At 47.5% G+C, this 16,812-nt stretch overlaps 1 protein-coding gene across 3 annotated transcripts in view; it reads right to left on the reverse strand.

Annotated features, from left to right (window-relative positions):
* LOC126476428 (cyclin-G-associated kinase) overlaps positions 1-16,812 on the reverse strand; it is a 264,992-nt gene that overhangs the window by 239,579 nt on the left and 8,601 nt on the right. For all 3 annotated transcript variants that reach the window (XR_007586987.1, XM_050103541.1, XM_050103542.1), the window contains exons 5-6: positions 4,668-4,807; positions 733-858 (exon numbers count right to left, since the gene is read on the reverse strand). Coding sequence is in view for 2 of the 3 variants with exons in the window: in XM_050103541.1 (XP_049959498.1) it covers positions 733-858; positions 4,668-4,807 (266 nt within the window). In the remaining variant the exon portion in view is untranslated. The remainder of the gene's footprint in view (positions 1-732; positions 859-4,667; positions 4,808-16,812) is intronic.

A 16,812-nucleotide genomic window follows, 5' to 3' on the forward strand; every position in this document is an offset into this window, starting at 1 on the left:
AGATACACTCTTACAGCACAGTAAATGCTGATGAGACATGCATCATAATATTCTACTAATGGCACAATTCTGCAATACCATGAACAGCTGCATATGAATTATCTTATTTTACCCAAACATTTCTTTTGTATTTATAATAAAGTAGGTCAATGTTATTGGCAGAGCACACTGAGGAAGACTCAGCACACAAAGTAGCACCAGGACACGGTCTTTGGGTTGTAGTAATGGGAAATCCACTCCCATATTAATTATTTTTGGCCTCAAGGATGCCACAAAACTTATGAATAGAATAATGGATAAACATCAAAATTCAGATATAAGAACTAAAATACATCAGTAAAAACCTCAAATGCAGCCCAGTGTGTGAAACATGGAGGGAATTTTTATGTACAAATAAATCACTTGCTAGTACCTAGATGATTTTAAAGTCACAGCTATACAGCTGAACAATAAACATCCTTCTGACAGGACGTTTTCAGAAGCTCCAAAACCAGAAATTTCCTGAACCTATTCCAGTTTTGCACAAAGGAACACACAAAGCAGAAAACAGCACTAGCTTTCACACCACTTCTAGCTGTGCTGCTGCTACTACTACTAACACATTTTCAAAATAAAATTTAGAGCTGCACTTTTTCAGTTAATATCTAAAGCTGATCTTTCAAACACTATAATGTCCCTTATGCAGTTTTATTAGCACACTTGATAGGTTAGCTGATTTTACAGCACTCTTACCTCTTCCTCTAAAAGTGATCTCTGGTTAGCTGACCAGGAAGGATCTGGATGATATGATACAGTAGTTGCACTGCCAAAGTCACACAGTTTGATCATGCCATCCTCGCCAATCAGTAGGTTTTCTATCTATTTTGAGAAATATTACAAATCTTTAAGTTATCAACATCTTGAATAGACAATATTTTAAAATAAATATACCATAATTCCTTATAGATATGTAACTACTTAGTTTCGCAGGTTTCTACTTGTACTTTTTGTCTTTAGCAGATTACATTGTTTCCAGAAATTATCTAGTTATTTCAGTTAAAAATTATTTTCTCCCCATTTGCTGTTGTGTGTCAATTCCTACGTGATAGAACAGTAAAGCATAAAGTGCTTCATTTTAACCTTGTGTGCACAGATGAATCTGTGCAGTCAAACATGTAATCGGATCAAAGTATAGTATACTTTCTGAACGAGAACCCATTACCTTTATTTTAGCTTTATACTTCCCTTGAATTCAGATGTACCTGTTTGTATGAAGTGTTGCTTTCTTTTCAATCTCTTAATTTACAATACAATGTGGCCTGTTATTCCCCATGTTACCCCATTACTAACTTAATTTCAGAGGGAGAATCCAGTGCAATAGTCCAACGCTCAGTGTAACTTTTTAAATTTCACTCTCAGATGCGTCACACAGTTTTGGATTGCTTGACTAAATATTCAAGAAGTGAGTACAATGGTCTAATTGCTACTGGATATCCAGCTAGGTTTTTCCTTTGATCTTTTGAATGCTATTTTGATAGTGTTTCAGTTATCATATTAAGCTGCCATGAGTAATGATTTTCACTGTGCTCACAGTACTGACTCATCAGGCCTCAAATACTGCCTCCTTTCAGATTCAAATATACACTTACAGTGAACAACAGTTCATGTTAGTAGAATTAACATGACATATGAAACAGTGTTAATCCATTTAAGGCACCATCAAAGAGTTTTAATAAGCTGAGAAATACTGCAGAGAAAATACTATTCAACAAAAAAGTTGTTGGATACAATGGGAATCATATAGCCAACCTGTTTCACATCAAAGTTTATTCAAACCTTTACCTAGATTTTGACAAATATAAACCCATCTTCATCACAACAAGTAATACCATGTAAAAACAGAATATATTGCAACCAGTACATTGAAGTCATACTTGCAGCAAAATTAAATGTCTAAATTAAACTTAAATGTTACATATTGAGTGAAAAGAGAAACAAAGTCATAATGCTTAGTTAACGGTAAAATGATTCCTTTAAATGCTATGGCATAGACATAAGGTATACTCAACAGCAAAAATGATCCAAGTAAAATCTAAGGGAGATGTTCATTGAACATATAAACAAACAACTAACAAGACAGAAGGGACAAGCCAATAGGAAATTTATGCAGAGATGTTGCTCACATAAGAAGTGGTGACAACCACAAAGGACACCTGACTTGTTAATAAAATTACATTAAAATAACATTACAGAAACAGTAACATAATAAAAATTAGTAAAATGCCAATAAACGTATGCAAATGAAGTTTATATGTTTTTTGTAATTCTTGTTATGTTACTGTTTCTGTAATGTTATTGCAATGTAATTTTATTGACATGTCACGTGTCTTTTCTGGCTGGCACCATTCTTATGTCAGTCCCATCTGGGCATAAGTTTCCTGCTGGCTTGTCCCTTCCATCCTGTTAGTTGTCTGTCTGATGGACATCTCCTTTATATTTTACATCGATAATTTTTATTGCTGACTATGCCTTATGGATACCATAGCATTTATATGGATCATTTTACTGTTGACTAAGTGTTTCTCTTGTCACTCAATATGTAAAACTTAAGTTTATTTTAGATGTTTCATTTTTTTGCACATATGACTTCCATGTACTGATTGTAATATATCCTATTTCTAGGAGTTGTTACTTCTTCTGATGAAGACGGGTTTATAACCGTTGAAACCTAGTTGAAAGTTTGAATAAACTTTTGATGTGCAGCTTGTTGGCTGTATGATTCCCATTGCATCCATAATTCTATAGCTGCTGACTGTTGCCGTGTTCAAGATTTTAAATAAGTAGTTCTTTATAAAATAATATCACAAGTGCACAATTATTTTCTTCATTTATTAATTTTTAAAAGCTTTATGGAAGCACTCTCTTTGGCATACCTTATTAGTTATTCATGAGTTCCCTTGTACACAATGGTTGTATTTACAGCATTCTGAATTTTCCAGTGTTCTTTATAATTATGTAAGAAAGAATTTAATATTCAAGCAATACCAAATAAAGCACAGTATTTTAATGAAAGAGTGATTAATTGTCCTATCTTCAGTTCTAAACATTCCCACGAAAGGAAAAAAAAAACATTGTTTAATGAAAGGGAAATGTGGAAATTATTCTGATCAGCTGTTGATCACGTTCATTAAAATATAGGCTGTTCCATTTATCTGATGACTGCATGCTTGGGGTATTGCACGCTGGCCATGGAAGCCACACCTGTTGGTCGAATAAGTCCTTCGGGGCTGTATTATGGCCCCTATTTTTTTTTTTTTTTTTTTTTAGCCTGAAGGCTGTACAGATACATGCGCCTTTTCGGCCAGTGTCATTCGAGCAAGAAACAGGCATCACAAGCGTAACAGTGAAGTTTGAGAATGCAACAATGGCAAGAGCTAATTATTCAATTTCACAAGTTTGTTACAGAGTCCACTTGTACTGGTAGGAGATTGTTTGAACAGAAGTTTCCAGGAGATCGAGTTCCAAGTCAAGATGCAGTTCACAAATTAGTGAATAAATTTCATGAAACGGGAAGTGTTCAGGACACGAAGCATAAACAATTATGTACAGTGTTCACAGAAGCTTGTCTCGATGACATTGCATACCACCTGGAAAATTCCCCTATAAAGTCTCTTAGAAGTCTTTTGCAGAAAACACACAAATATTGAGCACCCCTGTACAAAGTGGTGCTAAGGCCCTATAAAGTAACAGTAGCACAAGAACTTCAACCTGGCAATCCTGTGCAGATGGTTAAGTTTTGCAAATGGGTTTTAAAACAAGTGCATGATGGTGAAATGGATCCTTACCTCACTCTGTTTTCAGACGAGACTTGGTTCCATTTACACGGGTATGTTAATTCCCAAAACACCTGAACTCAGACCTGTTATGCTTCATGATGAACCCCTTCATGATTGTAAAAGAGTTAGTGATGACAGAATAATAGGCCCAATTTTTTTAATGACTTAGTTACAAGTGAAAGATATGTGTAAAACATTTTGTGACCTATTTTAATGAACTGAGTGGAAGAGAACGAAGCTTCGCATTTTTCCAACACTATCAGGAAGGGCTCATATGGCTAACGTTTCTTTGCATGCAATTCACAATGTGTTCGATGAAAATGTGATTAGAAGAAGTCCCGATTTAGCTCCATGAGATTTTTATTTGTGGGGTGCATTGAAGGACAAAGTGTACAAACAAATCCTCACACAATAGAGGAACTTAAGGATAATATCTCCAAATCAATTAATTCAATATCTCAGAGAGAATTACATTGTGTGATTAATAATGTCTTGAACAGATGCAGAAATGTGTGAAAAATTATGGCATGCAGTTCCAGCATCTCCTTGTGTGACATGGGCAAGTACAAAATTTATTTTCTTATATTTTAAATGTAGTCCTGTCGTACCGCAGCAGTAGGTGGGCGACACGGCATCTGATCACAGGCAATGGAGTGCTCAATGCTCGGCATCTACTGCACTGCACTGCACAAGCATCATCAGACAAATGGAACACTCAGTATTATAGACTTCACAATAACTCTTCCTTTTTTGCTAACAAAACAGTTTATTGCTGTATTACTGCATGTACAGGTGAGGCAGGAGGGATGAAAGAACTGAAATCTACTTTTTTAAACTATGTTCATCACTTGCCTTGAGATCTCTGTGAATAATAGGGGGCTGCTGACTGTGCATGTGCTGTACAGCCTTGCACGTCTGCCAGAACACACGACAGACTATGTCTGGTGGTAGCGGTGTTGTACGCTGAGTCAGCACATCAACTAGTGTTCCACCTGCAAGCCATATCACATCAAGCAGCAGCTAAAACACTCCAGAAGCAACTAAGTCCATTACAAATCTTTGACAATTTATGTAACAATCCTCTACTACACTTTTTAAAAATTACTACCATGTAATACCATGTTGACACATGTGAAAATTGCCGAACTATCAGTTTAATAAGTCACAGCTGCAAAATACTAACGCGAATTCTTTACAGACGAATGGAAAAACTGGTAGAAGCCGACCTCGGGGAAGATCAGTTTGGATTCCGTAGAAATGTTCGAACATGTGAGGCAATACTAACCCTACGACTTATCTTAGAAAATAGATTAAGGAAATGCAAACCTACATTCCTAGCATTTGTAGACTTAGAGAAAGCTTTTGACACTGTTGATTGGAAACCTCTTTTTCAAATTCTGAAGGTGGCAGGGGTAAAATACAAGGAGCGAAAGGCAATTTACAATTTGTACAGAAACCAGATGGCAGTTAAAAGAGTAGAGGGATATGAAAGGGAAGCAGTGGCTGGGAAGGGAGTGAGACACGGTTGTAGCTTATCCCCAATGTTATGCAATCTGTATACTGAGCAAACAGTAAAGGAAACAAAAGAAAACTTTGGAGTAGGAGAAGAAATAAAAACTTTGAAGTTCGCCAATGACATTGTAATTATTCTGTCAGACAGCAAATGACAGAGGGCGATGGAGAGGGCGATGGAGAGGGCGATGGAGAGGGCGATGGAGAGGGCGATGGAGAGGGCGATGGAGAGGGCGATGGAGAGGGCGATGGAGAGGGCGATGGAGAGGGCGATGGAGAGGGCGATGGAGAGGGCGATGGAGAGGGCGATGGAGAGGGCGATGGAGAGGGCGATGGAGAGGGCGATGGAGAGGGCGATGGAGAGGGCGATGGAGAGGGCGATGGAGAGGGCGATGGAGAGGGCGATGGAGAGGGCGATGGAGAGGGCGATGGAGAGGGCGATGGAGAGGGCGATGGAGAGGGCGATGGAGAGGGCGATGGAGAGGGCGATGGAGAGGGCGATGGAGAGGGCGATGGAGAGGGCGATGGAGAGGGCGATGGAGAGGGCGATGGAGAGGGCGATGGAGAGGGCGATGGAGAGGGCGATGGAGAGGGCGATGGAGAGGGCGATGGAGAGGGCGATGGAGAGGGCGATGGAGAGGGCGATGGAGAGGGCGATGGAGAGGGCGATGGAGAGGGCGATGGAGAGGGCGATGGAGAGGGCGATGGAGAGGGCGATGGAGAGGGCGATGGAGAGGGCGATGGAGAGGGCGATGGAGAGGGCGATGGAGAGGGCGATGGAGAGGGCGATGGAGAGGGCGATGGAGAGGGCGATGGAGAGGGCGATGGAGAGGGCGATGGAGAGGGCGATGGAGAGGGCGATGGAGAGGGCGATGGAGAGGGCGATGGAGAGGGCGATGGAGAGGGCGATGGAGAGGGCGATGGAGAGGGCGATGGAGAGGGCGATGGAGAGGGCGATGGAGAGGGCGATGGAGAGGGCGATGGAGAGGGCGATGGAGAGGGCGATGGAGAGGGCGATGGAGAGGGCGATGGAGAGGGCGATGGAGAGGGCGATGGAGAGGGCGATGGAGAGGGCGATGGAGAGGGCGATGGAGAGGGCGATGGAGAGGGCGATGGAGAGGGCGATGGAGAGGGCGATGGAGAGGGCGATGGAGAGGGCGATGGAGAGGGCGATGGAGAGGGCGATGGAGAGGGCGATGGAGAGGGCGATGGAGAGGGCGATGGAGAGGGCGATGGAGAGGGCGATGGAGAGGGCGATGGAGAGGGCGATGGAGAGGGCGATGGAGAGGGCGATGGAGAGGGCGATGGAGAGGGCGATGGAGAGGGCGATGGAGAGGGCGATGGAGAGGGCGATGGAGAGGGCGATGGAGAGGGCGATGGAGAGGGCGATGGAGAGGGCGATGGAGAGGGCGATGGAGAGGGCGATGGAGAGGGCGATGGAGAGGGCGATGGAGAGGGCGATGGAGAGGGCGATGGAGAGGGCGATGGAGAGGGCGATGGAGAGGGCGATGGAGAGGGCGATGGAGAGGGCGATGGAGAGGGCGATGGAGAGGGCGATGGAGAGGGCGATGGAGAGGGCGATGGAGAGGGCGATGGAGAGGGCGATGGAGAGGGCGATGGAGAGGGCGATGGAGAGGGCGATGGAGAGGGCGATGGAGAGGGCGATGGAGAGGGCGATGGAGAGGGCGATGGAGAGGGCGATGGAGAGGGCGATGGAGAGGGCGATGGAGAGGGCGATGGAGAGGGCGATGGAGAGGGCGATGGAGAGGGCGATGGAGAGGGCGATGGAGAGGGCGATGGAGAGGGCGATGGAGAGGGCGATGGAGAGGGCGATGGAGAGGGCGATGGAGAGGGCGATGGAGAGGGCGATGGAGAGGGCGATGGAGAGGGCGATGGAGAGGGCGATGGAGAGGGCGATGGAGAGGGCGATGGAGAGGGCGATGGAGAGGGCGATGGAGAGGGCGATGGAGAGGGCGATGGAGAGGGCGATGGAGAGGGCGATGGAGAGGGCGATGGAGAGGGCGATGGAGAGGGCGATGGAGAGGGCGATGGAGAGGGCGATGGAGAGGGCGATGGAGAGGGCGATGGAGAGGGCGATGGAGAGGGCGATGGAGAGGGCGATGGAGAGGGCGATGGAGAGGGCGATGGAGAGGGCGATGGAGAGGGCGATGGAGAGGGCGATGGAGAGGGCGATGGAGAGGGCGATGGAGAGGGCGATGGAGAGGGCGATGGAGAGGGCGATGGAGAGGGCGATGGAGAGGGCGATGGAGAGGGCGATGGAGAGGGCGATGGAGAGGGCGATGGAGAGGGCGATGGAGAGGGCGATGGAGAGGGCGATGGAGAGGGCGATGGAGAGGGCGATGGAGAGGGCGATGGAGAGGGCGATGGAGAGGGCGATGGAGAGGGCGATGGAGAGGGCGATGGAGAGGGCGATGGAGAGGGCGATGGAGAGGGCGATGGAGAGGGCGATGGAGAGGGCGATGGAGAGGGCGATGGAGAGGGCGATGGAGAGGGCGATGGAGAGGGCGATGGAGAGGGCGATGGAGAGGGCGATGGAGAGGGCGATGGAGAGGGCGATGGAGAGGGCGATGGAGAGGGCGATGGAGAGGGCGATGGAGAGGGCGATGGAGAGGGCGATGGAGAGGGCGATGGAGAGGGCGATGGAGAGGGCGATGGAGAGGGCGATGGAGAGGGCGATGGAGAGGGCGATGGAGAGGGCGATGGAGAGGGCGATGGAGAGGGCGATGGAGAGGGCGATGGAGAGGGCGATGGAGAGGGCGATGGAGAGGGCGATGGAGAGGGCGATGGAGAGGGCGATGGAGAGGGCGATGGAGAGGGCGATGGAGAGGGCGATGGAGAGGGCGATGGAGAGGGCGATGGAGAGGGCGATGGAGAGGGCGATGGAGAGGGCGATGGAGAGGGCGATGGAGAGGGCGATGGAGAGGGCGATGGAGAGGGCGATGGAGAGGGCGATGGAGAGGGCGATGGAGAGGGCGATGGAGAGGGCGATGGAGAGGGCGATGGAGAGGGCGATGGAGAGGGCGATGGAGAGGGCGATGGAGAGGGCGATGGAGAGGGCGATGGAGAGGGCGATGGAGAGGGCGATGGAGAGGGCGATGGAGAGGGCGATGGAGAGGGCGATGGAGAGGGCGATGGAGAGGGCGATGGAGAGGGCGATGGAGAGGGCGATGGAGAGGGCGATGGAGAGGGCGATGGAGAGGGCGATGGAGAGGGCGATGGAGAGGGCGATGGAGAGGGCGATGGAGAGGGCGATGGAGAGGGCGATGGAGAGGGCGATGGAGAGGGCGATGGAGAGGGCGATGGAGAGGGCGATGGAGAGGGCGATGGAGAGGGCGATGGAGAGGGCGATGGAGAGGGCGATGGAGAGGGCGATGGAGAGGGCGATGGAGAGGGCGATGGAGAGGGCGATGGAGAGGGCGATGGAGAGGGCGATGGAGAGGGCGATGGAGAGGGCGATGGAGAGGGCGATGGAGAGGGCGATGGAGAGGGCGATGGAGAGGGCGATGGAGAGGGCGATGGAGAGGGCGATGGAGAGGGCGATGGAGAGGGCGATGGAGAGGGCGATGGAGAGGGCGATGGAGAGGGCGATGGAGAGGGCGATGGAGAGGGCGATGGAGAGGGCGATGGAGAGGGCGATGGAGAGGGCGATGGAGAGGGCGATGGAGAGGGCGATGGAGAGGGCGATGGAGAGGGCGATGGAGAGGGCGATGGAGAGGGCGATGGAGAGGGCGATGGAGAGGGCGATGGAGAGGGCGATGGAGAGGGCGATGGAGAGGGCGATGGAGAGGGCGATGGAGAGGGCGATGGAGAGGGCGATGGAGAGGGCGATGGAGAGGGCGATGGAGAGGGCGATGGAGAGGGCGATGGAGAGGGCGATGGAGAGGGCGATGGAGAGGGCGATGGAGAGGGCGATGGAGAGGGCGATGGAGAGGGCGATGGAGAGGGCGATGGAGAGGGCGATGGAGAGGGCGATGGAGAGGGCGATGGAGAGGGCGATGGAGAGGGCGATGGAGAGGGCGATGGAGAGGGCGATGGAGAGGGCGATGGAGAGGGCGATGGAGAGGGCGATGGAGAGGGCGATGGAGAGGGCGATGGAGAGGGCGATGGAGAGGGCGATGGAGAGGGCGATGGAGAGGGCGATGGAGAGGGCGATGGAGAGGGCGATGGAGAGGGCGATGGAGAGGGCGATGGAGAGGGCGATGGAGAGGGCGATGGAGAGGGCGATGGAGAGGGCGATGGAGAGGGCGATGGAGAGGGCGATGGAGAGGGCGATGGAGAGGGCGATGGAGAGGGCGATGGAGAGGGCGATGGAGAGGGCGATGGAGAGGGCGATGGAGAGGGCGATGGAGAGGGCGATGGAGAGGGCGATGGAGAGGGCGATGGAGAGGGCGATGGAGAGGGCGATGGAGAGGGCGATGGAGAGGGCGATGGAGAGGGCGATGGAGAGGGCGATGGAGAGGGCGATGGAGAGGGCGATGGAGAGGGCGATGGAGAGGGCGATGGAGAGGGCGATGGAGAGGGCGATGGAGAGGGCGATGGAGAGGGCGATGGAGAGGGCGATGGAGAGGGCGATGGAGAGGGCGATGGAGAGGGCGATGGAGAGGGCGATGGAGAGGGCGATGGAGAGGGCGATGGAGAGGGCGATGGAGAGGGCGATGGAGAGGGCGATGGAGAGGGCGATGGAGAGGGCGATGGAGAGGGCGATGGAGAGGGCGATGGAGAGGGCGATGGAGAGGGCGATGGAGAGGGCGATGGAGAGGGCGATGGAGAGGGCGATGGAGAGGGCGATGGAGAGGGCGATGGAGAGGGCGATGGAGAGGGCGATGGAGAGGGCGATGGAGAGGGCGATGGAGAGGGCGATGGAGAGGGCGATGGAGAGGGCGATGGAGAGGGCGATGGAGAGGGCGATGGAGAGGGCGATGGAGAGGGCGATGGAGAGGGCGATGGAGAGGGCGATGGAGAGGGCGATGGAGAGGGCGATGGAGAGGGCGATGGAGAGGGCGATGGAGAGGGCGATGGAGAGGGCGATGGAGAGGGCGATGGAGAGGGCGATGGAGAGGGCGATGGAGAGGGCGATGGAGAGGGCGATGGAGAGGGCGATGGAGAGGGCGATGGAGAGGGCGATGGAGAGGGCGATGGAGAGGGCGATGGAGAGGGCGATGGAGAGGGCGATGGAGAGGGCGATGGAGAGGGCGATGGAGAGGGCGATGGAGAGGGCGATGGAGAGGGCGATGGAGAGGGCGATGGAGAGGGCGATGGAGAGGGCGATGGAGAGGGCGATGGAGAGGGCGATGGAGAGGGCGATGGAGAGGGCGATGGAGAGGGCGATGGAGAGGGCGATGGAGAGGGCGATGGAGAGGGCGATGGAGAGGGCGATGGAGAGGGCGATGGAGAGGGCGATGGAGAGGGCGATGGAGAGGGCGATGGAGAGGGCGATGGAGAGGGCGATGGAGAGGGAGAGAAAGGGGGGGGGGGTGCATGTGCTCGCGGGAATGTGTGTGAGTGCTTCTCTTTTCTGATGATGGCTTTGGCTGAAAGCTTAATGTGTTACCATCTTTTTATGTTGCGTGTCTGCAAATCAAAGTTCATCTTCACATTCAGTACCAATCCATCCCTTCCTTTTATAAATGTTGATATCCCAACATGGACTTTCCACTGTTTGATTTTTTCTTCTAATCAGACGTTTTAAATGTTTCTTTTATGAGAGTTTGATTCTTTAAGGAATCAGAGTGGGGGAGGGGTTTACTGGTATTCACCTAATTGAGATATTATGTCACTATGACATTAAGGTATCTAAATAATGTTCTGTCACGTAAGTGTATAAGGTAGTTCTCGAACCAGATGTATATAATAATAAAACATATTTAAAAAATATGTATCATTTCCACTAAATTACAATACGTTAAAGTTTCTAATGCCAAAGATAGTGTGGCTAACATCCACACTGGTAACAACAATGGCAGACTACTAAGACACAGTAGTTATGATTACAAGGAGCTGCACTCAAATCCAAGTATACCATCCAACTTTTGCTTTCCTGTAGTTTCTTCTTTAATAATTCAATATGATCATTACTGGCATTTTTGCTTTCATAACTTCAAATCATATCCTTGTCAACCCCTTTTTTAAACTCTGCTTCGATCCTGCTTTATGCCTTACCGGTCTCCTTACCACCAATTTATAGTGCTAACTATTAAAACAGTTAAACCAAAGACAATAGCAAATAATGGAAGTTTGCTTATGAAGAGTCAACAATATAGTAGGAAGAACATGTGATTACCTATGTAGGTAGATTGGAGGTATACAAAGTGCCACATTTCATACATCCTCCATATTGAGTTAGGTCAGGACAATGTGGGCAATGTTTGGTCTTGCACTATCTTGTCGAAAGGTAACATCACAGAGACCTGAGAGATGGGGGTGCAGCTACCAGCCTTCATGCCTGAGAAATGTAACACCTGCTGACAAAATTACTGGCTATGCAAACCAAATATGGTCATGTTGTGTCCCAATGGCACCTCATATCATCACAACACATGCTGAGCTCACATGGCAATGAAAAATGCTATTTGGCAACATTCATTCTCCTCCAAGTCTCTACACACGGTTAAGTCTGTGGTGATGCAGTATACAAAACTGGAACTCTTCTGGAAAGGTGATATGGTACAATTCCTGTGCCCAGTGTTGTCATTGGATGGCCACCGTCAGGGTCTTGCAACAGACTAGCCCATTTCTTGTCTCAAGGTAAAAAGACACAGCTTTATGATCTTGCATGGTCAAGCAAACATGTCTGTCGTCTAGGTAATAGTCATGTGAGGGAGAGGGTGAGTGCTTTCCTCTCCCGCAACTATCCTGCAGACCTTGTCAACAAACAGATTTCCCGAGCAATACATTCCTCCCCGTCCAACAACAATGTTCCTACCCCCAGACCACACAGAAGCATCCCCCTTGTCACCCAATAATATACTGGCCTCGAAAACATCAACAAATTACTCCGCCAGGGATATGACTTTCTCAAGTCAACCCCTGAAATGAGATCATCCCTTGACAAAATTCTCCCCACACCACCCAGAGTTGCCTTTCGTCACCCCCCTAACCTCCGTAACATCCTTGTTAAACCCTACAATATTCCCAGACTACCTTCTCTACCTAGCGGTTCCTACCCCTGTAACCGACCCCGCTGCAAAACCTGCCCCATGCATCCCCCCACAACCACCTACTCCAGCCCCGCTACTGGTAAAACATACGCAATTCAAGGCAGGGCCACGTGTGAAACTACACATGTCATTTATCAACTGACATGCCTGCACTGCACAGCCTTTTACATCAGCATGACAACAACTAAACTGGCTGAGCGCATGAACGGACACAGACAAACTGTCCGCCTAGGAGATGCCCAATACCCAGTAGCGGAGCATGCCCTCCAGCATAATTCTAGGGACCTAGGAACCTGCTACACCGTATGTGCCATTTGGCTTCTTCCACCCAACACCAGTCCCTCTGAACTGCGGAGATGGGAACTTGCACTCCAACACATCCTTTCATCCCGCCATCCCCCTGGACCGAACCTACGTTAAACAACCTCACACCCATTTACTCTTCAGTCTTATCCTCTTTCCCTTTCCTCTTTAGCCATTCACGCATCTTTTCATCCTACATAGTTGTGTTTATCTTTATACTATATACCTCTTTACTTCTGTATGCATCCTCTTTGGTTTGAAGCTGGCACAGTACTTACAGTAGAATATCTTTGGCTTCCCTCTGACAACCATGCCTCCATCCTTGCTACCCTCCCTATTTTCCTTTCCCTGTTGCTTCATAACCTGGGTTGTGAGTAACTGAATCTCCTTTCCCTTCTTCCCTTTCTTTCCCCTCTCCCCTCCCCGATGAAGGAACATTTGTTGCGAAAGCTAGGAACGTAAATTTTTGGTTCTGTTTTATGTGTATCTATCGGCTGTACTGAGCTGAGGTAAGTACTGGCCAGCCCCTCTATCTCTTTGTTAGTATTTGTTTCACATCTTTATATGAGATTTTCCTCTAATAGTCATGTGAGGCTGTTTAAATCCTGCACTGAGTATTGCCCTCTTGAATACACCAATTCCATATCTGCATGACACATGAAATCCCGTCCAACAATATCATAGAACGATAAACTGGTATCTTGATTGGCTAAGGTCCTACTGGTGTCTAATTCCACCAAATTTCTCCTTTTTGACAAGGCATAATGTCATATTCTTACAAAAATGAACATTCAAATGTAATTTCTGAATGAGAATCCTGTTATGTATTATTTCTTTAAATACATAATACAGATAGCATTATTCCTAGCTATTTACTGCAGTTATACTTAAATGCTAATCATTTGCACTGCATCTCCAGTTCTAACACTGGCAGAGTTGGCAGAGTTAGAACAGTCTGTCAGCTGCTTTGAACCTGCATACGTTCGCTTTGGTCTTACCATCATTGTGGGAAAAATGAAGGCATTTACACAACCTGGCCCAGGATTAGCTCTACCTGAGTTCAATATCTCTATCCTACATACAACATTGGAGCTGGTTGAGCACTTTTCACATCTCAGAAGCAGTTTGTCTAAACAGTTCACCTGTGAACAAGATGTTGATAACAGAATTGGGGCTGCCCATGCAGCTTTTGGGTGGTTAATACACAGTCTTCATGGATAAAGACCTAAAGCTGCACACACAATTCATGGTGCACAGAACTGTTGTCATTTCTATACTCTATAATTGCTGTGAAACTTTGACACTTTATCACCTTGAAATCAAGAAACTTGAGAGCTTCGGTAAAAAAAAAGAAAAAAAAACTGGTAGATCTTGAACACTAAGTGAGAGGACCTTCAAAACAGCACTGAGGGGCAACCATTGTTCCTCATCAAGTGAGGTGGTTAAGCCATGTTCGTTGCACGATTGATGAAAGGCTTCCCCGCCAAATCCTTCATAGCAAACTCTGCTCTGGCAGTAGACCTCATGGAGCCCCTCTCAGGTGCTTTGAGGACCAGGTAAAACTCACCACGAATACTACTGGCATAAAACATACAAACTTGACAAACTTGGGGGAATGGGTTGTGGGCCGCTTACTGTGAAAGAGCCCTACATCCACCACTGTCAACTTATTTGAAGGAGAATGCTGCAAACACAAAAGGGGCAAGTGACATGCAAGAAGGCTCCTAAAGTTACAGCCCTGGCCGCCTCCTACCATTCAGTGTGATTGGTTTGTTCAGCCACCGGAAACACATCCAAAAGCTGAGTTGAAATGCTCATTATTTGCAGGAAGAAGCTGTGCATACTCTGATCTGAGTTGCAGCCAATTATCATGTGCATACCCTAACATGTTGGACACTTCAATATGATTTAAAGTAAGCTGCACGCTGCCTTCATTCTGTTGCAATTTTAATGGCTAGCAGTGTAGTTTACACTTTCGCCTTCCATGCAATGACCTCCATTTGAAAGACTGCCATCTCACTGTTTTTCCAGAAAAGAACAACATTATGGTCTGCATAACTTTGTACACTTTATCTATATTCTTAGCTAATTCTCTTTTACTGCCATCAGAACAACACAGAACTCAACATAAAATATTAAAAATTGTTTGGACAACGAATTACGAGGAAGTGATTAATAAAAATGGTTAACAGTCATGACAGAGGCAGTTTAGCCTTAGCAGGTTATTCTATCTCAAGACACTTCTTACATACCCACTCTGATTACTACGTTATGTGCCTGAAGATGAAATTGTATTTTAAAATTATTCACAGTTAGCAAAAAACGACAAATGCAGCTGACTAAAAACATATAAAAAATGGGAGAGAGAGAACTGTTTTTAACCTCAACAATAAGAGTACCAGATTCCTATGCTTTCAAGGCTAAAATTAGCCTGGATTTCAAATAATGGAAGGAAACAAGGTAACTGAGTGGTCAACAAACACAAAAAAATGTAAGTATATTAAGCATACATAGTAACACTGATTTATTTGCAGCAAAACATTTTCAACATGAATACAACATCATAAATCAAAATAATTTTATGCTGCCCACCCAATGTTTCAAACTTTATGCTTAAACTCTACAGTATACGGGTATAAAAAGGGAAAGGAAGAGAATTGCTAGAAACACTGAAAAAATCTTATACGAGAAACTAGTGCAGAAATGTTACAATTTGCTAGAAGAATCCAAGAATGACAACCTGAAATTGGGAATCCCTGGAGGAAAGACACATTCTTTTTCTGAAGCACTACCAAGAAAATTTAGAAATCCAGCATTTGAAATTGACTGCAGAATGATTCCACTGGCATCAAAATATATTTCATGTAAAGATCTTTAAGTTATTGTAATCATCATGGAGACATTATCATCCAACTATCATATGGGAAAATTACAGATTTTGTTAGTGGTCGGCATGGTAAGACATGCTGTGAAATATTACTAAATGCCTTCTCTGAAAACTACCTATAACAGATGCGTTGGAATCCCACTCATGATGGAAATATACTCAATAAACTAGTGTAGGCATGTGCATTCAAATACAGAGATAAGTAAACAGGCAGAAAATGCTGCTGTTGGCAACACCTATATAAGACAAGTGTCAACGCAGTTGTTAGATCGGGTATTGTTGCTACAATGGCAGGTTATCAAGATTTACGTGAGTTTGAGCATGACCGACAGGATACAGCATCTCCGATGTAGCAATGAAGTGGGGATTTTCCTGACTACCACTTCACAAATGAACTGAGAATATCAGGAATCTGGTAAAACATCAAATCTCCAACATCGGCTGCTGCTGGAAAGAGATCCTGTAAGAATGGGACCAATGATGACTGAAGATAATTGTTCAACATGACAAAGTACAACCATTCCACAAATTGCTGCAGATTCCAAAGCTGGGCCATTAACAAGTGTCACTGTGTGAACCATTCAACGAAACATCATCAATATGGTCTTTCTGAGCCAAAGGCCCACTTCTGTACCCTTGACGACTGCACGACACAGTTTTACACCTCGCCTGGGTGAGTCAACATTGATATTGGACTGCTGGTGATTGGAAACATGTTGCCTGTTTGGACAAGTCTCATTTCAAATTGCATTGAGTGGATGGATGTGTATGGGTACGGAGACAACCTCATGAATCCATGGACCCTGCATGTCAGCAGAGGACTGTATGACTCTTGACAGGTGATACATACGAAAGCATCCTGTCTGATCACCTGCATCCATTCATGTCCACTGTGCATTCTGACAGACTTCGTCAATTCCAGCAGAAAAATCAGACACTCCACATGTCCAGAATTGCTACAGAGTAGCTCCAGGAACACACTTCTGAGTTTGAACACTTCCGCTGGCCATCAAACTCCCCACACATGAACATTATTGAGCATATCTGGGATGCCTTGTGACGTGCTGTTCACAGGAGATCTCCACCACATCGTACTCTTATGGATTTATGGACAGCC

The sequence above is a fragment of the Schistocerca serialis genome, chromosome 1, assembly GCF_023864345.2.
Source record: "Schistocerca serialis cubense isolate TAMUIC-IGC-003099 chromosome 1, iqSchSeri2.2, whole genome shotgun sequence".
Classification (NCBI taxonomy): domain Eukaryota; kingdom Metazoa; phylum Arthropoda; class Insecta; order Orthoptera; family Acrididae; genus Schistocerca; species Schistocerca serialis.